Source organism: Sapajus apella, unplaced genomic scaffold (genome assembly GCF_009761245.1).
Source record: "Sapajus apella isolate SASKATOON/1434 unplaced genomic scaffold, GSC_monkey_1.0 scaffold184, whole genome shotgun sequence".
NCBI classification, from domain to species: domain Eukaryota; kingdom Metazoa; phylum Chordata; class Mammalia; order Primates; family Cebidae; genus Sapajus; species Sapajus apella.
The window spans coordinates 203,879-227,600 of record NW_022437124.1 but is presented as its reverse complement, the minus strand read 5'-3'; the positions used below and the strand labels follow the sequence as shown (position 1 = coordinate 227,600).

At 42.8% G+C, this 23,722-nt stretch overlaps 2 protein-coding genes and 1 pseudogene across 2 annotated transcripts in view; 1 reads left to right on the top strand and 2 right to left on the bottom strand.

Annotated features, from left to right (window-relative positions):
- The window catches only part of LOC116543206, a 33,812-nt gene extending 20,941 nt beyond the window's left edge, over window positions 1-12,871 (top strand). The window contains exon 5 of the mRNA XM_032268620.1: window positions 12,326-12,871. Coding sequence (XP_032124511.1) covers window positions 12,326-12,650 — 325 coding nt within the window. The 3' untranslated portion in view covers window positions 12,651-12,871. The remainder of the gene's footprint in view (window positions 1-12,325) is intronic.
- H1-3 (H1.3 linker histone, cluster member) lies at window positions 7,254-8,307 on the bottom strand. Its single transcript, XM_032268591.1, has one exon. It carries the CDS (start codon window positions 8,234-8,236, stop codon window positions 7,571-7,573), a length of 666 nt encoding a protein of 221 aa, XP_032124482.1. The 5' UTR covers window positions 8,237-8,307; the 3' UTR covers window positions 7,254-7,570.
- A 3,576-nt stretch (window positions 12,872-16,447) lies between the features above and the next one.
- Window positions 16,448-17,591, bottom strand: LOC116543222 (annotated as a pseudogene).
- Between the last annotated feature and the right edge of the window lie 6,131 nt (window positions 17,592-23,722).

Genomic DNA, 23,722 nt, shown 5'->3' with positions numbered 1-23,722 from the left:
TCAAAAAAAAAAAAAAAAAAAAAAAAAAGACTTGAGTCCTACGGAATTGGATTCAGTGCATGAGGAAAACAGCGTAACTCCATAATTAAGGTAACTGCAGTCAGGTATTTGTAATATACTACACATGCTATTATTCTGGATAAAAGTATTCTCTATGTGAATCTTGTTTCCTGTATCCTGTACTTTCTTTAAGGTTCTAGCTCAGCAAGATTTAACCTGTATTTCTCTTATAGCTGTTGGACTTCAGTACATGGGGACTTGGAGGTGGTGGGCACAGAATGCATCTTTTTATATTATTTAATCCACCAGAACATCTAGCATGGTCATTTGCCCAAAAGAAAGCCTCAGGAAATGTAGTCAAGTTTAGATTTAAAGTAAAAGATTACTGAACAGAATTTACCATTTACTGTATTCCTGGTTACAAAAATAAAAGATAGAGTTTACGTAATTTTAATATGTAGTTTTTCTAAATAGGAAAAAAAAAATCCACAGTTACTGAGTGGCTGCAATGGGCCAGAAGTCATGGAGTAATTTATGAAGCCTCCAAAAATGTAATATCAATGGTTATCAATTATCTAAAACAAATTAAGAAACTGGAACTAAGAAAATATCAGATAGTACTGCAACCAAAACTTTCCCCACTAGGCATTAATGTTTTAAACAAACAGCCTCACCAGAATTTTCATCAGTTAATTGTGAGGGCTTTATCACCTGAAAGAGCTACCAAAGAAATACTAACATGTTTTAATTTTTCTTATACAATAAAAGAAATGAATGTTTTAAAATTTGCAGGATCTTAAGCTAGCCATGGTGGCTCACACCTGTAATCCCAGCACTTTCAGAGGCCAAGACAGGCAGATCACCTAAGGTCAGGAGTTCAAGAAAAGCTTGGCCGACATGGTGAAACTTTTGTCTCCACTAAAAAAAAAAAAAAAAAAAAAAAAAAAACGCAAAAATTAGCCAGGCATGGTGGCATGTGCCTGTAATCCCAGCTACTTGGGAGGCTGAGGCTAGGAGAATCAAACCTTCGAGGCTGAGGCTGCAGTGAGCCAAGACCATGCCACTGCACTCTAGGCTAGGTGACAAAGCAAGATTCCCTCTTAAAAAGAATAATAACAATAGAATGAAATGTACAGGATCTTATATGGTTGTGAAGTTCTATTTTACTATAATTAGTACTGCAAACTGTACAGAAAAGTAGCTGATATATATACATTGAAATATGACATTAACATTGACAAATTTTAGCCTTTCGGCATACTATTCAAATAATAGCCTTGATTTAACCACATATACACACACAACTTTTTTTTAAGGCATGCACTGAGATAGCAGTAAATAGTACCAGATGTATTTAAAATAAATTGTGATTTTATGAAGATCAAAAGTCTGACTCGTGTCAGATCGTATTTTCTATGTACCTGCTTGCACACTGTATTGTATATCCATTTCAGTTACATAGTTGCCTGCAAGTACTTATGATTTTTTCAAAAAGTATGTAATCTCTGAATAACCAGTAGCTTCATATTACAAAAATAATAACTAAAGCTCTAGACAATTCAGAAATCCCATTTTATTATTTCTCCATACCCTCCCTACTTGACCTGTCAACAGCAAATACTGGTATGTAAAATATTGGAATTTGCACTGTAAAGGTCAAATTCTTTGTTTCTTTGTTTTTATTTTGTAGTTGCCCCAACTAAAAATTGCATACATAAAATGATATACTTCAGAAGATAAGGAAGATTGTCTGTAAATCAGGCAGTGGAAACAAGGGTCATGAAAGGACCAGAGAAAGTTGTTACCCTTGGTTTCCCACACAGGAAAACAGAAAATAAAATCACTGAATTTGATGACTATCTGACAATAATTCACCCAATTGATTGAATTTTTTAATTCAGACACACACACATGCACACACACACACACACACACATGCCCCTAGAGTAGTGGAAAAGAAGACAAATGTTCTAGAGTTCAGTTTAGTTAATGGGACAAAATAATTGATGCTTTAAAATTTTTCTATTGATAATAATTATTCTCAACTCTTAAATGTCATGAAAGCACATTTTCAGAGATAAGTTTATGTTTTGAATTAGAGGAAGTTTTGCATGGAGATGTAACTTCAGAATGAATTGGAAGTACTGAAAAGATTCTCACAGGAAACTGCTCCTGAACAAAGCTGTAAAAAAAAGAAAAGAAATCGAAAGGCTGCATTGTTATTAGTGTCTGTAAATGTGAGCAGACAGTATTATGAAAAGAGGCTACAGGGCTTTCCCTTGAACCTAGAAGTCAATGACTTTTTTAATAAGGTGTATTTGGTTTTTGTTTTTGAAAATGGGCCGGGCGTGGTGGTTCACAGCTATTGACCTAGCACTTCGGGACGCTGAGGTGGATGAATCACCTGAGGTCAGGAGTTCGAGACCAGCCTAATCAACATGGTAAAACCCCCATCTCTAGTAAAAATGCCAAAAAAAAAAAAAAAAAAAATTTAGCCAGGTATGGTAGTGTGTGCCTGTAAGACTAGCTACCTGGGAGGCTGAGGCAGGAGAATCACTGGAACGCTGGAGGCGGAGGCTGCAGGGACCCAAGATTGTGCCACAGCACTCCAGCCTGGTCAACAGCACGAGACTGTCTCAAAAAAAAAAAAAGGTTAAGAATTTAGAAATTTGAGGCTAGAGAAATTAGGGAACCAGTTAGTGAGCAATGGAATCATCCCAACTATGAGAGAATGAAGAGAGAATGTAGAAGGAAGAAAATGTTAGAATTACTGAGACTTCTTTAAAAATCAGCCAGATTTAGGCTGGGTGTGGTAGCTAATGCCTTTAATTAATCCCAGCATTTTGGGAGGCCAAGGACGGCAGATCACAAGGTCAGGTGTTCAAGACTAGACTGGCCAACATGGTGAAACTGTCTCTACTAAAACATACAAAAATTAGCTGGGCATGGTGGCCCCTGCTTGTAATCCCAGCTACTTGGAAGGCTGAGGTAGGAGAATTGCTTGAACCGAGACCCTGGAGGCAGAGGTTTCAGTGAGCCAAGATCAGGCCACTGCACTCCAGCCTGGGCTACAAATCAAGACTCCATCTAAAAAAATAAATAAAAATAAAAAATAAAAATCAACTAGATTTAATGACTGTGTAACAGGGATATTTTAGACCCCCACACAACACCATGAAAATCTGCTTCCTCCAGTTAAAAGAAAGTAGTGACTTCAGGCTAATCCTAAAAATTACTTTTGTGTCAGACCTATGCCATAGCGTAAATACTCTCCAGCAACAAAGATAATATAAAAATCCCTCCACAACTTCCATGCTAAGACATTATTAATCTTTACAAATCTCAAGGTACTTATTACAACTGCTACCAAACTAAGATACGGAAAAAGATTTAAATAACTCCAGATTTCCTTGAAATCAAGTGTGTGTCCTCTGTGGTAAATGAATATGAATTTATATAAATCAGAGCAACTCTAGATCCTTGATTGAATCATTATGTTTAATTCCTTCTGTTGCATTCCAAACACATTGTGAAATGGGTACTTCACAAGGGGCCTGAAATAGAAATACATAAATTCTGCTTCTTTCTCAATACCAGGCCTTTTCCAGTTGATATAACAGAAGTAAAGCAGTTTAAGAATACTAGGAATCAAGAAACTTGTTTGAGACCTAGATCCACCATTTACTGACAGCAAATTTTCATTTCCTGCCATTTCTCTTTTCTAAGCCCCAAGTCTCCTAAAGGTAAAACAAGCATTTTAGCTATACCTAATATCAATGCATTATAACTACCCAAGTAAGGCAGTTAAATAACTGCTTTGTAAAAGTAAGGAACTAGAGGTATATTATAGTCATTTGGACTGTTCTTAAGGAATGCCACATTCCCCACCTAATTCTGTTATTCCTTATCACTTTTCATCAAAAGCCTAAATCTTGTCATTTTCCCACATATCTTCTCCCCATTGGGGATTGGGAAAACCCAAACTGAAGGCCTTAGAAGCACCCTCAGAAGCAGAAGTTTGTCTCTGACCTCCTGCTCTCCTTTGGCCTCTCATTGAGGCTGCACATAAGAACTAGAACCCCTCTTCCCCAAGGTGGTTATAGAAACCAGAACCCCTTTTTCTTCATAAAGCCATAAAACCTAAAAATTTTACTGTACCGTTTCTCCCTCGTTTCTGTGTGAAAGCTAGCCGTAAAGAAGTACGTGTCTTACGTTGTTCGGCTATAGGTCATAAGGCCGTCCCTCATTCCAGAGAGGGTCCTACCCAATACGCAGAAGGAATTTCAGCAGAGGCCAAGAAGAGTCCAGACAGAGGCCTTGCTGTGTTTCCCCAGTCTATTAGCATTAGATGAAACACTCTGGCCAATCACAGTTTACATGGCAGTTGATACTTTGTTGAACCTAAGCATAAAAATGGACAGTTTGCCCTGTACTTCTGGGCCTTCATTCTGCAGGTGCCCATGTCACAAAAGCCTGTAATGAAGTATGACTTTTCTATTAATCTGTCTGTTTTCTGTTGATTTTCATTGAACTTTCAGAGGGTGAAGAAGTTTGGCTCACCCCTACATACCTGTCTTTCCCACTCAATGACACAATCTATTATTTTCAAAAAGATTATTTTGAATAAATATTTCACAAGCAGGCACAGTGGCTTATGCCTGTCATTCTAGCACTTTGGGTGGCCGAGGCGGGCAGATCACGAGGTCAGGAGTTCAAGATCAGCCTGGCCAACATGATGAAACCCTCTCTGTTCTAGAAATACAAAAATTAGCTAGGAACTGTGGTGCATGCCTGTAATCCCAGCTACCCGGGAGGCTGACACAGAATTGCTTGAACCGGGACCTGGGAGGCAGAGGTTGCAATGAGCCAATATCGCACCACTGCACTCCAGTCTGGGCTACAGAGCAAAACTCTGCCTTTAAAAAAAAAGATCACATCCTCCCATTTATTCAGATCCCCTTCTCAATCAAGCCACTCTCATACTGGGAGGTATTTTGGCTTTCTCTACAAAGAAATTGTGTGATGTAGCCGTAGTTCCCAAGAAATTAAGCTCCTGCTAAACTAGAAAAATATCAGGCTACATTTCATTTTGGGGGGCTGGGAGGCAAATAATAATGTAAAATATATTAACTAATAAACATAATGTAAACAAAGAAGTAAGATTAAGAGGCATTATCCTCATAAAGGATTTATAATATTTGGTCCCACTGCAAACTTGTTTAAGAGTTCATGACTTGGACCGGGCACGGTGGTTCACGCCTGTAATCTTAGCACTTTGGGAGGCCAAGGCAGGGAGGGAGGGGGGTGGGGGGATCACGAAGTCAAGAGATCAAGACCATCCTGGCCAACATGAAGAAATTCCGTCTCTACAAAAAATACAAAAATTAGCTGAGCATTGTGGCACACGCCTGTAGTCCCAGCTACTCGGGAAGCTGAGGCAGGAGAATTCCTTGAACCCAGGAGACGGAAGTTGCAGTGAGCCAAGATCACGCCACTGCACTCCAGCCTGGCCAACAAGAGTGAAACTCAGTCACAAACAAATAAAAACAGTTTATGACTTGTTTTTTGCTATGTACTCTAGATTCTGGAAATCTATAGACACGTTCTCAAAACCACATTTTTAAAAAAATATATACAGGGTAAGAAAGGTAGTGACACTAAAAGTTTTTTTCTTAAAGTCTGTATATACTTCAGTTACACGTCAAATAAGATCTAGCAGAAAGTGTAATAATGTTAGTTTGAAAGGTTCACAATTAGTGTAAACTATACCTACAATAAGTACAAAGTGATATGAAAATATCTGTGATTATCATTGATGTGAAATCCAGTGATTACCTGCCTGAACTCACAAAGGAAATACCAAATTGCGTTTAGGATTTGTGAAAATCATGTAATCTTTTCCCATCTAGAGTTCCATAAACATCTGTAGAAATCAGATTATGTCCAGATTTCTCAGCACAGTTAAGTGGGCTTTCCTAAAATCAAAAACAAAATTAAACAACACCTCAGCTTCCCAGATAAAATGGAAATAGTGGTACATACAGGTCAGCCCACCTTCCTAGGGCTCATTTTCTTTGTCTTGGTAACCCCAATTTCAGGTTCCTTGCTGCCTTCCCCAAGGTTTCTCCTTTCATACTTTTCACTATCCCTTAGCCTCAGGGTGATAGCAATACTTATATCCCAGCATACACAAATTTTAATAATCGTGCTCTGGTGAAAAATTTTCTCTAGGAAAAACCAAGCAAATAAAAATCTAAAAATACATTATGATTGGTTAATTCATCAGCAGGCTGTGCAAACCAATGGAAGAGCATGTTTTACAAAACTGAGACACAGACTATGATGACTTCTTCCCCGATTGGCTTAATACTAGAATTGTATTTTTTCCCTAATATTATCTGGCCGCGGGAAACAAGACCAAAATCTCGGCAAACGCAAGACCTGCTCTTCCCACGCGGGCCTACAGTTGCCAGCAGGGTTAATATACCGCGTACTCCGCAAAGACAGCTACTCGAGCGGGTTGGGCCAGCACGCGGGTGTTACCTGGAGGCAGTCCTACAAAGTTAAAAGTAGGCAAAAATAAGTGAACAGCCAAGAGAGACTCTGGGAAAATAAGTCCTGGAGATGCTGGCCACTAACAGAAAAGAAACAATAACCACACTGCCTTTCCGCCTGCCCCCGCCCCCCACCCCCACCGCCTATAGGAAGTGTCGCTCTGTCGCCCAGGTTGGAATGCAGCGGCGAGATCTCGGTTCACTGCAACCTCAGTCTCCCGAGTTCAAGGCTCCGCGTAGTAGCTGGGATTACAGGCGTGCGCCACCACGCCCCGGCGATTTTATGTATTTTTTTACTAAAGACGGGGTTTCACCATGTTGGTCAGGCTGGTCTCAAACTGCTGACCTCATGATCCACCCGTCTTGGCCTCCCGAAGTGCTGAGATTGCAGGCATGAGCTACCGCGCCCGGCCCCAAAATGCGTTTCCAACAACTTACCTGACGGCCGGTACCCCAGATTCGGGAGCGGGTAACAAAGCCTGCGAAAAGACGGGCATTTGGCGCCACCTACAGCTGACCATCGCCAACGATTGGTTACACAAGATCGTGGGCCGCAGGAACCCTTCGCTGGCAACGTCCTCCTCAAAACCAGAAGGGCTGTAGCTCAAAAAGTAATCTCAACACTAAAGTAAAGCAAAGCATTTACACCATATCACTGGTACCAGGAGTAAAATCCTGGTACCTAAAAGTTACAAGCCACTTTTAGGCGCCTCGCTTTAAGAGAAATCAGCTAGCCAATCACACACCACGGCGGGAATTTAAAGAAAAACCCGGGGGTAGTGGCTCAAGTAGCCATAGCTACTCCGGTGGCTGTGGCGGGAGGATCTTCGCACCCAGGCTGCAGGGAACGGTGAGCTTACTTGAACCCCAACTTGCATTGACTAGGGTAGACCCGTCCGCCATTCCCACGCCACCCCCTTCCTCTAAGAAAACAAGTTACAGCTCTTTTTACTGAGATCTCTAGGTGGCTCTGAAAAGAGCCGTTTAAATTTTCAAAGAGGAACGTCCCGCCAGTTTCACTTTTTCTTCGGAGCCGCCTTCTTCGCCTTTGTAACCTTCGGCTTCGCCGCTTTAGGCTTGGCTGCCTTGGGTTTAGGAACTTTGGCCTTGGCCGGACTCTTGGCAGCTTTCTTCGGCTGTGATGCTTTCACCTTTTTCGCACTCTTGGCAGGTTTCTTGGTCCCAGCAGCTGTTGCCCCCTTTCTTGCTTTCTTATGGGACTTCTTGACGCTTTTCTTGGGGGTAACGGCACCAGTCGCCTTCTTGGCTTTCTTGGCTGCCCCTGCGGGCTTCTTAGGCTTGGCTGCGCCAGCCTTCTTAGCCTTAGGCTTAGCTTCCCCGGAAGCCGCCTTCTTGTTGAGTTTGAAGGAGCCAGAAGCACCAGTGCCTTTAGTCTGCACCAGGGTGCCTTTGCTCACCAAACTTTTGAGGCCAAGCTTGATGCGGCTGTTGTTTTTCTCTACATCGTATCCGGCAGCCGCAAGCGCTTTCTTAAGCGCGGCAAGAGAAACGCCGCTGCGCTCCTTGGAAGCTGCCACTGCCTTGGTGATGAGCTCAGACACTGGGGGTCCCGATGCCTTGCGTTTTCCAGCCGCTGCGCCTGCTTTCTTCACCTTCTTCTTCACAGGTGTTTTTTCCGCGGGTGCAGGAGTGGTAGGAGCCACTGGAGCAGTCTCCGACATGTTGCTGCCTTGCCAAAGACAAAAGTAAGCTCAAAGTGTCAGAGCGGCTTGTCCTCTCCGGCGGAGGCTGAGGGTTTATATAGAGAGACGCTGAGCGATGATTGGTTCCCTGCTCCATGCGCGGCCCTGCTGGAAAAGGACTCTTCGGCTCTACTGCGCTGCTGTGTTTGTTGCCCCTTAAAAAAGAGTAAAAATATAAGAAATCTGAGCAGGAAATAATTAGGGATTTGGGGGAAACTGACCCGAGAGGCTTCGGGCTTCCTTCCTGCCTTAGTTTCTGTGCATAGTTTTAAAACTGGCATCTTCAAAGTTTCCTTATTCCCCCAACTCTCTTTCAAACTTCAGTCAAATCGAGACAACTTTCAGGTTTTCCTTAAAAATACTATTTTTCCCTCTTTCATTTGCAAATGTCTATTCCAGGACATTGTTCCCTACATTCTTATCTTCTTGACTTTATACAGGTAAACTCATTTTTACACAAATGTGTAGGAAAATTGGTTTTTTTCGCAAGAACAGTAGCACAGGCTCTCTGGCGAGCTGTTTGCATCAAGCTCTAGGAACTGGCACTGGGGTAGAAAGTTCTATGTACAAGAAGGGTGATTATTTTAGAAAAGACGGGTTTTTTTGTTTGGTTGGTTTTTGTTTTCAAACAGCATTTAAGTTACTAGTATGTAAGCTGGATTTGATCTCAATATTTTAGTGGTTTAAAAATTTCCAGAAGGATCAGGGTGGGGTTACATCATTCTTCTTATAGAAAAAAGTCCTAAACAGTGACCAATCTTCTCTTAAAAGTTAGGATCATGGATTTTTCAGACCTAAAATAGGCATTAAAGATCAACTACCACATCTCCTTAAAGAAAACTGAATCAAGAAATAATAGAATGGCAGGCCAACATCATGTTACCAACTGTGAGCACTGAGAGCGAGAGCTTCTGAGCATTAACAGTTCACATGTTCCTGTCCCATCACTTTAAAATTGTAAATAATTTAATGGAAGACTTTTTTTTTTTTTGCCAATATTCACCATAGAATTTTGTACATATTTTTATACTTTAAAGTCACATTTAAAATACAAATTTTGGTTCGTCTTTCTCTCTCTCTCCAACCTGGTTGAATAAATGGTAAAAATCACTATTTACTAAAATAAAATACAAATTTCAACATTACAAGTGTGGACATTGAGGATTAGAGAGGAAAAAAATCTCATTACAATCACTTTCAAAATTTTCATCATTCTCCTTGGACTTTTTACTCACAAAATATAAACTGAGCTGTCACACCCAAAATTAATTGGTTGAATATGTCCACCTAAGGAGCTAAACAAACATTTCACAGCAAACATGAGTAACTTCACTATTCCTTATCTTTCAGTTTGCAATGCACATGATGGAATTAGGTTATTATTGGATAATTAAGCATAAAATTAATATTTTCCATCAAATAATTGGATGCTGAAATGAACTCCTATGTTTGTTAAATAAACGAGTAATTTGATATTCTGTTTCTACTAACAAAAATACTCATATTTCAGAAAATCAAGTTATTTTGGCCTACCCTCCATAGTGATTAGAGGACTTTTTCATGTAAATCCTAGGTAAATTCTTTCCCAAAGAATTTGGGGAAAAAAATCCTAGATAAAATAATCAACTTTGAAGATGTCATCTCTCCTCATTCAACTAATTTCATTAAAATTACTTAAATTGTCTTAAGTAATCATTTACTCTCTTGCACAGATTGGAAACAAGTCTCTGGGACTTAAGACCATGTTATATACCACAAAAATAAAAATATGGTTTCTAACAGAGGAAAACTTATAGACTTGGATTTGTCGAAATCAGTAATTCCTGTAGGGAGGCATTTTATGGGTTTCTGGAGGAAGGGGCTGTGCATCATTATGGATATCATTTTCAACAGTGACAGTCACAGGTATAAGCATTTCTTTTTCCAGTCCATAGCTTTATAATCTCTAGACACTAAGATAGATTTAAAATTAAGATTGCTGGCTGGGCGTGTGACTCAACACCTGTAATCCCAGCACTTTGGGAGGCCGAGGTGGGTGGATCACGAGATCAAGACATCAAGAGATCAAGCTGATCCTGGCTAACACCGTGAAACCCTGTCTCCACTAGAACACACACACACACACACACACACACACACACACAATTGTCTGGCCGTAGTGGTGGGTGCCTATAGTCCCAGCTTCTAGGGAAACTGAGGCAGGAAAATCCCTTGAACCCAGGAGGCAGAGGTTGCAGTAAGCCGAGATCGAGCCACAGCACTCCAGCCTGGGCGACAGAGCAAGCCTCTGTCTCAAAAAAACACAACTCAGATTGTTTACTGTTTATTATTTTGATTATTATTGTAGTCTTAATAAGAGTTATTGAATAATTTTTGCAATTGTTCACCATATTAGATATAGTGAATTAACAGATGCCACCATTTCATTCTTGTGCAACACTGACTGGTTCCCATGGCTACTTAGGGTCTCAGTAAGTAAAAAGGTATTTGGGCTAACTAATCTCCGCTGAGACCAGGCCATTGCACTATATCCTGGGCAAAAAGAGCGAAACTCCATCTCAAAAAAAAAAAGTATGCTGGTTTGATGTCTGTCCCCTAACCCTGAGTTTGCTTTTCCCTTTTCTAAACTTTTAAGTTTTTTAAGAGAATAAATTGATCATCTTTGTAAACCTGGTATTTGTACACCATTCTTCGTATTTAGAGGACGTTAAATTACTGAATGAATGAATGATCCTTTGGTGCCTACCTCAAAAAGGAGAGCATTAGAGATCTCTGTGTCTATGCCTACAGGCAAATGAACCTAAGCCAAAATTTAAGTAGACTCTTAACCTCAAAATGAAGAATGTTTTCACTGACTTTAGGTATCAGCAGAGAAGAAATTTTTAAGTTACCCCTGCAGTATATCGGAGGCAATGAATGTGAAGGTGTAGAATATAAGTTAATGTTGGAATTTTTCTACTACACATCATCTATGATCTGTGCGTAAATTTATTCAGGAATCTTTTATTAGCACAGTCTTTCACAGAATTGATTAGTATTTTTGTTAATTTGCAAACCTTTATTCGTCATGATTTCCCATGTATGCTTTACTGGCAGGAAAGCAGTTGTAGATAGCAAAACAATGAGACTACAAAATTGAGCCCAAGAATACAATACCACTTATTAGATGATTATGTCTTCAAGCCTCAAATATTGCATTATACATTGGAATACTAAGAATGTAAATTCAATTAATATTGGTTTCCCTTCTTACAGATCCTATTTTATTAGGAATGCCGAAAACGATGTGAATGCCTATTTCTCTGTCAAACGCAGTCTCATGATCGGCCAAATTTAATAAGTATTGCTTGCTATATTTTTAAAATTAATAAAAATACATTTTAAAGGAATCTTAACGTTTAAAAATTAAGGCCGGGAGCGATGGCTCATGCCTGTAATCCAAGCACTTTGGGAGGCCAAGCAGGGGCCGATCACCTGAGGTCAGTTCAGACCAGCCTTGTCAATATGACGAAACTCCGTTTCTACTAAAAATACAAAATTTTAGCCAGGCGTGGTGGCACGCGCCTGTAGTCGCAGCTACTCCGCGGGCTGAGGCAGAAGAATCGCTTGAACCCGGGAAGCGGAGGTTGCAGTGAGCCGAGAACCCGCCACTGCACCCCAGCCTGGGCTACAGAGCGAGACTGTCTTAAAAGAAATAGTTACGTTATTTTCTTGTCTATCCATTTTGTAGACAAGTGTATGTAGGGTTACTGCCTCCTTTTTACAAATGTTAAGGCTGTTAAGAGACAAACATAATCAGTTCTTTGAGAGCCAACAGGCACTAGACTGGAGGACACAGAAACCTGCACACAAGACCAAAACAAGGAAACAGAAAGGAATCAAACCGAGTTGCATTTCCCCGCCCGCTTGGTTCCTTAGACCACAGTGTCGGGGACGCCCAGTAAGGTAGGGAAAAGGCGGAGACACAGGTTTCGTTCCCGCCCCTCCATTTCAGTCTCCAAAAAGGTCCGCATTATTGATATATAAGGGGCTTCAAGAAGTACTGAAGTTGCAGAGGTAGGGTTGCAGTTTGCTTGTGGTCATGTCTGGCAGAGGGAAAGGAGGTAAAGGCTTGGGAAAGGGAGGCGCCAAGCGGCACCGGAAAGTGCTGCGTGACAACATCCAGGGCATCACCAAGCCCGCCATCCGGCGCCTGGCCCGACGCGGCGGCGTAAAGCGCATCTCGGGCCTTATTTATGAGGAGACCCGCGGGGTGCTCAAGGTGTTTCTGGAGAACGTGATCCGGGACGCCGTGACTTACACGGAGCACGCCAAGCGCAAGACGGTCACCGCCATGGACGTGGTGTACGCGCTCAAGCGCCAGGGCCGCACCCTCTACGGCTTCGGCGGCTGAGCCTCATTCTGGCTTGCTGTTGACTGCTCTCCCACAAAAGGCCCTTTTCAGGGCCACCTCCTTCCTCAAACGAAGGGCCGTAACTGCTCACCACGAAGACGTAGGCGATGTGAGTTTCCTTTTGTAAACTTTCTGGGGTTGTAGCAGAGTTAAACCAAGCCGTTTTGAGCGATCCTCCCAAGATGGCGGGTGTCGGGTGTGCCCCGGACAAAAGGAAGGCGGGAAAACATTAGGAACTTGGGTATTTCTATCTCAGGCCTCCACGGAGAAAGATGGTGGAAATGATTTAAGAATACCAGCAGTTTTGTGATGTATGGGATGTGTTTTATCCTCGGGTTTCTAAAATTTAACTGATTCTGTATTAGGTGGCGGGGTTTTATTACACTAGCATTACGTGTTATTAGTCATAGTACCTGAATGATCTCATCTGTTCGGGACAGGTCAATCACTGGTAAACTTAAAAATCCAGTATTTGTGGCGGGGCAGGGTGCCTCGCCTGTAATCCCAGCACCTTGGGAGACCGAGGCGGGCGGATTACTAAAGCTCAGAAGTTCCAGACTAGCCTGGGCACAAAAATGGTGAAACCCCGTCTACTGAAAATGCTAAGTACGAAAGTTGGCCCGGCGTGGCGGCGCTCGCCTGCAGTCGCAGCTATTCTGCAACGGCTGAGGCAGGAGAATCGCTTCAGCAGGGGAGGCGGAGGTTTCAGGGATTGCGAGATGGCACCGCTGCGCTCCAGCCTGGGCGACAGTGAGACTGTCTCAAAGACGAAAGAAAGAAAAGAGAGGAAGGAAGGAGGGAGGGAAAGAGCCGTTTCCCCGCCGAGCTCGGTGGCTCAAGGAGTTCGTGACCACTCTAGCCAACATTGCAAAACCCCGACTCTACGTGGTGGCACGCACCTGTAATCCCAGCCACTCAGGAGGCTGAACCCGGGAGGCAGAGGTCGCAGTGAGGCGAGGTCGAGGTCGTGCCAATGCACTCCAGCCTGGGGCACAGAGCAAAGTATCTTCCAGTCAGACCTCCAGACTTATTTCCACTTTCTCCTCCAAGCCCTGGGCTTTGAGAGACTAACTGTATGGATCTTATCAATGTGCTACCTGGACCTCCTCCTTCTGGTAGGATTCAGCCAGTGGAAACTCCATGCAGGAGACTGGAGGGAAGAAAGAATCAGATGGGGTATTTATTCGCCAGTTTCCCTTTCAGGTGTCACCATAGGCTGCTGCATCCCTCTCTCCAGGCCACAAGTCCTGTCAGGGACCCCCTCTGTGCAGCTCTAATGACTGCTTCTCATACCCCTTCAGGGTTGTAAGTGATCCTTACTATACCTGGATGGAGACACTATTTTTTTAGGTTTCTGTATCCTGCCCTCAATTTGCTAAGAAATCTTCCTCATATTATCCCCTTTGAGTAGGCTGTTTCCGGTCTTGACCTTAACAGAACACAATGTTTTCACTACACAGCACAAAGTTTATGGCCGCTATATCCAAAATAATTGATGTAACTTAAATGCAAATTTCTCTGTGTCATACCTCGTTAACATGCTTCCAACAGCATTAGGTTAATTCTCATTTTCTCAGTTTGCAAGGGGAAGTCCTCGTCACTCAGTCAACTGCCAGGCCTGTGTTTTGTTCATATATGCATTCCCAGTGTCCATGGCATCCAACTACTTATTGCCACTCGTGTCTTCACACTACTGTAGACCTACACTCTGCCAACATTACTTGAAATGCCCTGGTCCCCTGTCGTTCCCCTCTGCTGATCAGAGCCAGAGCAAGAGAAATAAATGCATGCTTATGACAAGTGTCATGCAGCTGAGTGTCCTGCTACTTGATCCTATTCTGCAGATAGGTCTTTTATACTCACCTGTTGAGAGGCCTCTCTCCTGATGGTGCCAGAGTTTTTAGCAGTTTTGTTATCTGCTACTGTATCCCAGATTTTTATTATAAAAATATTCTGAAAAAATACATGATAAAAGATGTGTTTATCAATCATCCACCACCTAGATTCAATAGAGTGTACTTTACCACCATCTGAAAGCAAATGACAGACTCATGATACTTTAAACCTATATACTTCAGCATCTAATTCCTAAAAATAAGGGAAATTACATGTAATCTCAATACATCAAAATTTTCTTTAAAAACTTACTAAAATGGCCGGGCGTGGCGGCTCATGCCTGTAATCCAAGCACTTTGGAGACCAAGGTGGGTGGATCACCTGAGGTTGGGAGTTCAAGACCAGCCTGACCGACACAGTGGGGAAAAAAAAAAAAAAAAAAAAAAACCTAAAAAACCTTACTAAAATGACCTATTATCCAGTCCACATTCAAGTTTGCTTGGTTGACTCCAAAACGCCCTTTGAAACATCTTTGGAGACAGAATGCAATGAACACATTGTTTAGTTGCTGTGTTACTTTAGTCTCCTTCAGTCTTTTGTTGGCGACTTTTTCAACAAAGCAATTGTCTCAAATGTCCACATTCTGGAGGATTTTTCCCCCTTTTGAGATGTTTAATTGGCTCTTTGATCTCCATACTCTCTCAAACAGCAATTGAGACATAACTTATTGCAGTTACACCTTTATCGAAGTGTTTCTATATTTACAATGGATCACAAGCAAAGGTGTGGGTAACGCCGCATATAGGCATCAAGGAAGGAGAGCTAAGCAGAACCCTGGCACAACTAAGGCCTGAAGAATATCTCAGTTTATAGTGTCACTACTCAGTTATTTCCTTTTATATAATCCTTTATATAATCATAAATTAGTTTATAGAATTAGGGCTTGAAGATTATCTCAGTTTGTAGTGTTACTACTCAGTTATTTCCTTTTATATAATCCTCTGCTTATAATCATATAATAGTTCATAGTATGTATGCCTAAAGAATATTTCCCTACATATATATATAATTATATCTTAGTTCATAATCAAAGGAATTCCTAGAGTAGACACAGTACAGAACATGAATTAAGGAATAAGCATCTTATAATGGGAGAAAAGGACAAGAATCCATGGCCCAGGTGGCAGCGTTCAGTATCGTAAAGATACCTGCTATATGGCAAGCTTGAGGCAAGAGCCACTCCTCCTGTTAAAGGAGTTGTAGGACCTTGCTCCAGTTCTTGTGGAAGGCTGCCGTCAGACTGGAAATCACACCTTGGTGATTGAATTTTATCAGCTCTTGTTACTGTGCTGCTGGAAAAGCATTCCCCTATAGAACTCATTGGAAGCTGCCAGCAGGTGGCGTAGACCCTGACAGCGCTGTCAATGCTGTGTGACTTAAAGTATCCTCCTATAAATCTTCTTAGTAGTTTGCCCATAGATAGAGGTATTGCACTCTGCACCTCTTCACTGCTCACGGCCCACCTCTGTGCCTTGGTGACCTAAGGTCACCCCTCACTGCACACAGCCCTCGCCTCAAAGACCTAATGGGAATGGACCCCTTGCTGCGCACTGTCCACCTCTAAGCCTAGGTGACCTAATGGAGTGGACACCATGTTTCATTGCTCACAACCCTATCACTATCCTTAAAGATGACTTCAATCACTGCCCTGTCCCCTAACCTATACACAATAAATGCGCTTCTGGACATTCGGGGCCTCGCTTGACTTCACTCATAGGTAGTGTGGCCCCCTGAGCCCAGCTGCATTTTCCTTGTACTTCTGTGTCCTGTCTGTTTATTTCTCGGATCCTGCACCTTAGCACAGCATAAGGGACACCCCACTACCCTGTGGGGCCATCAGCCCTACAAAAGGCACAAAACAGGAAAACTTCTTTCAGTGCTGCTAAATTAGATCATTGAACCAGTAAGGGAGCCAGTCCCTCCACTGCAGACACATTTGTCAGAATGACACCTGCTAATTTGTTTATGCAAATTATGCTGTTTTTGCTAATTGCTGGGTATTCTGTGGTTACTTAAATGGCTTATTAAGCAGAATGTAATAAAGTTGGGTCAGCACTAAAACTACAACTTTAGTTACAGAGTGTAATCATAATAGTAATGAGAAAAACACTACCATAACCACATTTTAAAAGCTTGTAAGTGACAATGTAGCTGTTGATGTCCTCAGCCAGCCCACCAGATTTCTAATCTCTAAATACATGATTAATTTACAACCTGTGTTTCATGTTTATCAGGCTTAGTGTAAACTTATACTTTACAGCATTCTACACTTACAGCTTTTGGGCACCCACAGCATTAAAACACACAATATTGCTTAGTAAGTTAAGTTTCCACAATTTCAAGCGAGAGCCCTTCAGGAGAAAACCTAAGCGGTCCTGAAAAGGACCATTAACAATGCTGCAAAAAAAGTCTGGCCTCACTTAAGGGCCAAAGCCTTGCAGGGTTCGACCCTGGGGTTTGAGAGCGTAGACCACGTCCGTGGAGGTGACGATCTTGCGCTTGTCATGCTCCGTGTCAGTCACAGCGTCCCGGATCACGTTTTCCAGGAACAGCTTAAGCACCACCCGGGTCTCCTCATAAATGAGGCCGGAGATGCGCGTGACATTGCCACACTGAGCCTAAGCCCTGGATAGCGGGCTGCGTAATGCCCTGAATTACCTTGAGCGCGTTGCAACGGCCGTTGGTGTCGCCTTTCCTACGGCCCTTTTCCCCCTTGCCCCGAACAGACGTGATAAACACGTGAGAACTATCCCTAAACAAAAGAATTACTCGCTTTTCGCAGCATTTTATATAACGATGTAGCGCCCCTTTTCGAAAACTGAAAGACCAGGAAAGGCAAGAAAACGCATTCAGTCCCGGCTCCTCTACTACCAGTAATACCAAGGCATAAGAAATAATGGAGTAGGGAGGTTTGCTGTCATTTAGAGAATAAGAATCTCTAAACCAAAGTGTCAAACATGTACACAGAGGAGAGTATCTCGGTTTTTGATGTCTGTATGTGTTTAAAGATCTACTTCTTCTGTATACGTTAGAGCACTTCCCAAGTTAAAACAAGTCCAAATTCCAAGAAGTAAAAGAATTCGTTATCATATTGCCACACCGCCCAGCTAAAGAGAAGTAGTCTGGTTTTTGGTTTCCAATCTCTGAGTGGCTGCTCCCTAACGAATATTGGATGTGTTAATCTGAGTCTCAATGGCCCTGTCTGTAAAAAGGGTAAATACTTGTTAATAATGGAGTTACTTTAAGTAAAACACCGGTATATAGACTGTAAATAAATTCTTTTTTTTCCTTTTTTTTTTTTTTTTTTTTAGATGGAGTTTTGCTCTTGCCCAGGCTGGAGTGCAACCACACAATCTCGGTTTACTGCAACCTCCGCCTTCCAAATTCAAAGTATTGTCCTACCTCAGCCTCCCAAGTAGCTGGGATTGCAGGCACGTGCCACCAGGACTGGCTTATTTTTGTATTGTTAGTAGAGACAAGATTTCACCATGTTGGCCAGGCTGGTCTCGAACTCCTGACCTCATGTGATCCCCCCGTCTGGGCCTCCCAAAATGCTGGGATTACAGGCATGAGTCAATAGCGCCTGCTAGTTGGTAAATGAGTTCTTACTGCCCCTGGGCTTCGCCAGGTAGCCACAGAGTTTTTTTACAGAGAAAATAATAATACAGCCGTAAAGCACACCAAAGAATTTTAAAGCATTGCCTTTGTAACATCAATACATTTAATACCCTTTAACCTGTACATATTAAGCACTATACAATTAAGCAATGAAGAATTGCACAGAAAAAAAGAATGTAAATTGCCAGAGGCTCCACGTCCTGATCTTCTCGTGGAGGACAGAAGGTACCGGTGTGACTGTCTTCTGGGGTTGATGCAACATGAAACTCAGGGAAAGCTATCATAAATGTTAATAGGAGAAAAAAGGAATTTACATGCAAACTAAAATAAAGATATAATCACTACTAACTTTTTAGATCATGGATTTTTGAGGCCAAGTCATCTATACCAAAAAAAAAATCATGTACCTGAATAAATAAATGAATTACGGCCTAATGAGCACATGACCACAAAAAAAGCCAAGAGTGCAAACAACTATTTGTGAAAAAAAGAAACAGAAAAAAATTGTTAAACTATGGAATTCCAAGCAATAAAAGCAGCCATCCTTTCACAGCCTATTTCTACATTATTTTGAAATAACTATATTCTCTTTTTTTTTTTTTTTTGAGTTGGAGTCTCACCCTATCTCCCTAGCTGGAGTGCAGTAACACGATCTCAGTTCACTACAGCCTCCACCTCGCATGTTCAAGCGATTCTCCTGCCTCAGCTTCCCTAGTCGCTGGGATTACAGGCGCCTGCCGCCACCATGCCCGTCTAACTTTTGTATTTTTAATAGAGACGGGATTTTGCCACATTGTTCAGGTTGATGAAATAACTAGATTAACAAGAACTTATGCCGGGCACAGTAGTTTATGCCTGTAATCCCAGCACTTTGGGAGGCAGAGGCAGGCAGGTCACCTGAGGTCAGGAATTCAAGACCAAGCATGGCCAACATGGTGAAACCTTCGTCTCAACTAAAATTACAATATTAGCTGGGCTGGCTAAGACATTCCATCTGCTACACACTTGGGCCCACCACAGGGTTCATGCTGAGGCATGCTTTCCCCAGGCTGTGCCAGCCAATGACTCTGCATGCCAGAGATTCCAGACTGAGCCCATTCCTGACTTACAAACAGCTCCTATGTGGACAGTCTGCTCTGGGCTCTCTGTAGAGCTCTCAAACAGTTGTCAGACCTGCATTGTGGTCAGTACACTCTCCATGAATATCGTTTAATTTCATTTAATTTTAATTTTAATTTTTTTTTTTTTTTTTTTTGAGACGCTTTTTCGCTTGTTACCCAGGCTGGAGTGCAATGGCGCCATCTCGGCTCACCGCAACCTCCGCCTCCTGGGTTCAGGCAATTCTCCTGCCTCAGCCTCCCGAGTAGCGGGGATTACAGGCACGTGCCACCATGCCCAGCTAATTTTTTGTATTTTTAGGAGAGACGGGGTTTCACCATGTTGACCAGGATGGTCTCGATCTCTTGACCTCGCAATCCACCCGCCTCGGCCTCCCAAAGTGCTGGGATTACAGGCTTGAGCCACCGCGCCCGGCTTAATTTTAATTTTTGATAGGATTTGGAGTGCAGTGGCTTGATCATGGCTCACTGCAGCCTCCACCTCCTAGGCTTAAGCAATCCTCCCACCCAGCTAATAATTTTATTTTTTTTGTAGAGACAGGGTCTCGCCATGTTGCCCAGGCTGGTCTTGAACGCCTGGCCTCAAGTGATTCTCCTGCCTTGGCTTCTCAAAGTGCTGGGATTATAGGCATGAGACACTGTGTTCATCCATGCCTTTTTAAATTATTTTTTAAATTTTTATTATTTTTTTTTTGAGACAGAGTCTTGCTCATTCTGTCACCCAGGCTTGAGTGCAGTGGTGTGATTTCAGGTCACTGCAACCTCCCCCTCCTGAGTTCAAGCGATTCTCCTGCCTCAGCCTCCCATGTAGCTGGGATTACAGGCACCCACCACCACACCAGGCTAATTTTTGAATTTTTAGTAGAGATGGGATTTCGCCAGGTTGTCCAGGCTGGTCTCAAAAGTCTGGACCTCAGGTGATCTGCCTCCCTTGGCCTTCCAAAGTGCTGGGATTACAGACGTGAGCCACCTCACCCGGCCCATCCATGCTCATTCTTACTCCCCCTTTCCTTTATTCTTCACAGGCTTTTTTTTTTTTTTTCCTGTCAATCTCTTGCACATTAAATTCCACCTTGGCATCTGCTTCTTGTGTTATGGAACCAAACTGGGATCAGCTCACCTGGTTCCTCCTTTGTTCATTGTTCTGTCGTGGCACAATAGCTACCGGGAGTACCCTTCTTGCAGTCCCAGGAAGTAAAATATGTTGCTGAAAGAGCCTTTGTCTCAGTGCGAATTTTGCTTTATGGTACCGAGCATCTATTTCCAACACTACCCAAGGCCAGGAGTTTGAGACCAGCCTGGGCAATATAGCAAGACCCAATCCGTATGAAATTTAAGAAAATTCGTCAAGCATGGTGGTGCACACCTGCAGCTGGGATTACAGGCATGCGCTACCACGTCCAGCTAATTAGTAGAGAAAGGGTTTCACCATGTTGGTCAGGCTGGTCTCGACCTCCTGACTTCAAGTGATCCACCTGCCTTGGCCTCCCAAAGTGCTGGGATTAGAGGCATGAGCTGCTGTATCTGGCCCCAAACTGTTTTTGTTAAAGACAGGGTCTCACTTTGTCACCCAAGCTGGAGTGCAGTGGCACAATCATAGCTCACTGCAGCCTTGAACTCCTGGGTTCAAGCAGTCCTCCTACTTAACCTCCCATGGAGCTGGGACAAGAGGAACTTTTCTACTTCCCACAATTCCCTCCTCTTTTACTTTATAGTTTTTCTTTTTCAACCTTTTAAAACATGTTTTGGCTTAGTTGTTCTGCCTGAGTTTTTAAAAGAAAAACCTTCTCTCTCTTTTCTCTTTACACTGTTTCTTTCTTCAGTTTTACTTCCCATCTCTTTCTTTCACACACGTTTTCTCTTACTATTTTCCCACATATGTCAACCCTTTTTTAACATTTTGCTGGCTGGAGGGGGACTTGCCTTGGGCCACTGCTTGTGCTGCTGGCTATAATTACCTTCTTGCTTAACAAGTTGCTCAATGACTTTTCAGAGCTAAGTGCCTGAAATTTTTCTTGAAGAAATTCAAGATTTTTTTAAATATTCATGCTTATGTGGGCCTGCAGGCTACTGCACCTTCTCACTTGGAGCACCTGAATTGACAGAGATAGTATTTACACATGCAATCAATACTATCTCACTCATCACTTCCACTCCTGATATATTCCCAATAAAAATAAGGGCTTATAGCCGGGCGCGGTGGCTCAAGCCTGTAATCCCAGCACTTTGGGAGGCCGAGGCGGGTGGATCACGAGGTCAAGAGATCGAGACCATCCTGGTCAACATGGTGAAACCCCGTCTCTACTAAAAATACAAAAAAGCAGCTGGGCATCGTGGCGCATGCCTGTAATCCCAGCTACTCAGGAGGCTGAGGCAGGAGAATTGCCTGAACCCAGGAGGCGGAGGTTGCGGTGAGCCGAGATCGCGCCATTGCACTCCAGCCTGGGTAACAAGAGCGAAACTCCGTCTCGGAAAAAAAAAAAAAATAAGGGCTTATGCTGCCTGGGCAGGGTGGCTGAACACTGTAATCCCGGCACTTGGGTAGGCTGAGGTGGGTGTATCACCTGAGGTCAGGAGTTCAAGAACAGCCTGACCAACATGATGAAACCCCATCTCTACTAAATATAAAGAAAAATTAGCCAAGCCTGGTGGCACGTGCCTGTAATCCCAGCTACTTGGGAGACTGAGGCAGGAGAATTCCTTGAACCCAGGAGGCAGAGGTTTCAGTGAGTCATGATTATGCCATTGCACTCCAGCGTGGACAACAAGAGCAAAACTCTCTCTCCAATTAAAAAAAATAAAAGAAATGAGGGCTTATGTCCACCAAAATTCATTTATAGAATGTTCATAGCAACTTAATTCATGATAGCTAAAAATGAGCCAGATGTTCAATAGCAATAGAATGGATAAATAAAATTATGGATATCTAATATAATAGATTATTACGCAGTAATGAAAAATAACAGTGACTATCTGCAATAACATGGGTAAACCTCTCAGACATAAAAGACGCCAGATGATCAAGAGATCTCATTAACTGAGTAAAGGAATCAATAAGAAGGGAAGATGCAGGAGTCCACTTAGAATTATGAAAATCATTAGGGATGCAGAGTGAGGATTTTTTTTTTTTTTTTTGAATCAGGGTCTCACTCTCTCATTCAGGTGGAAGTGCAGTGGGGCAATGATGGCTCATTGCAGCCTCAACCCACACCTCTGTCCCAAGACCCCTGGACACAATCATTCCTCCCCCCTCAGTCTCCCAAGTAGCTGGAACAACAGGCATGCACCACCACACCCGGCTAATTTTGTATATTTTTTGCAGAGACCAGAGCTCCCTATGTTGTTCAGGCTGGTCTCGAACTCCTGGCCTCAAGCAATCCTCCTGCCTCAGCCTCTCAAAATGTTGTGAGAGGGCACAGTGAGGGTGTTTTTGAGGATTGTGGTAAACAGCCTCCTCATATTCATGTCCTATATAATCTTCTCCCTTTGAGCATGGGCTGGACCTAGGGACTATTGGGACTCTTTCTTTCTTTCTTTCTTTCTTTTTGAGACAGAGTTTCACCTTCTAGGTCCGGCTGAAGTGCACTAGTGCAATTTCAGCTCACTTCAACGTCTGCCTGCCAAGTTTAAGCAATTCTCCTGCCTCAGCTTCCCAAGTAGCTGGGATTACAGGCATGTTCCACTACATCCAGCTAATTTTTGTATTCTTAGTTAAGACAGTGTTTCACCATATTGGTCAGGCTGGTCTTGAATTCCTGACCTCAGGTCATCCACACAGCTCAGCCTCCTAAAATTCTGGGATTGCAGGTGTGAGCCATCGTGACTTGCTGGACCTAGATGCTATTTTCTAAGTAGGAATAGAATATGTGAAAGTGATGGGATGTCACTTCTGGGATTCGGTTACAAAAAAGGACTGTGATCTCTCTCTCATTTTCATTTTCTCTCTCTTCCTCTTTCTCCTCCCTAGCCCTGGGGCAAGCCAGCTGCTTCTTATGAAGAGGTGCAAGTGGACAGGAACTGAGGTCTCCAGCCAACAGACAGAGAGGAGCTGAGGCCTGCCAGGAGCCATGGAAGTGAGTTTGAAAGAAGATCCTGAAGCCCTGAGAGAGCTGCAGCCCTGACTGACAGCTTCATTGCATCCTTGTGAGAGCCTGAGCCAGAGGACACAGCTAACCTCACCCAGATTCCAAGCCCACTGAAACGGTAAGGGAAAAAAAGTGTGTTGTTTAAGCTGCTAAATTTGGGGCGATTTTTACCCAACTATAGGTAACGAATACAAGGATATTGCTTATTACTCAAAATCAGTATATAAAACCCCTGAAAAATTGAAAGCTGCAACTAGGGAAATGCTGAGAGTCTCCAAGAACACTCTGTTTCTTCTTAGTGACGGTAAGAAAAGCACATACATGTGTTTTCCTTTTAGTTTTGGCCACCAGGAAG

What these genes read in the sequence shown, in the direction of transcription:
- H1-3 (XM_032268591.1), bottom strand. Translation starts at nt 8,236, where the DNA reads ATGTCGGAGACTGCTCCAGTGGCTCCTACCACTCCTGCACCCGCGGAA.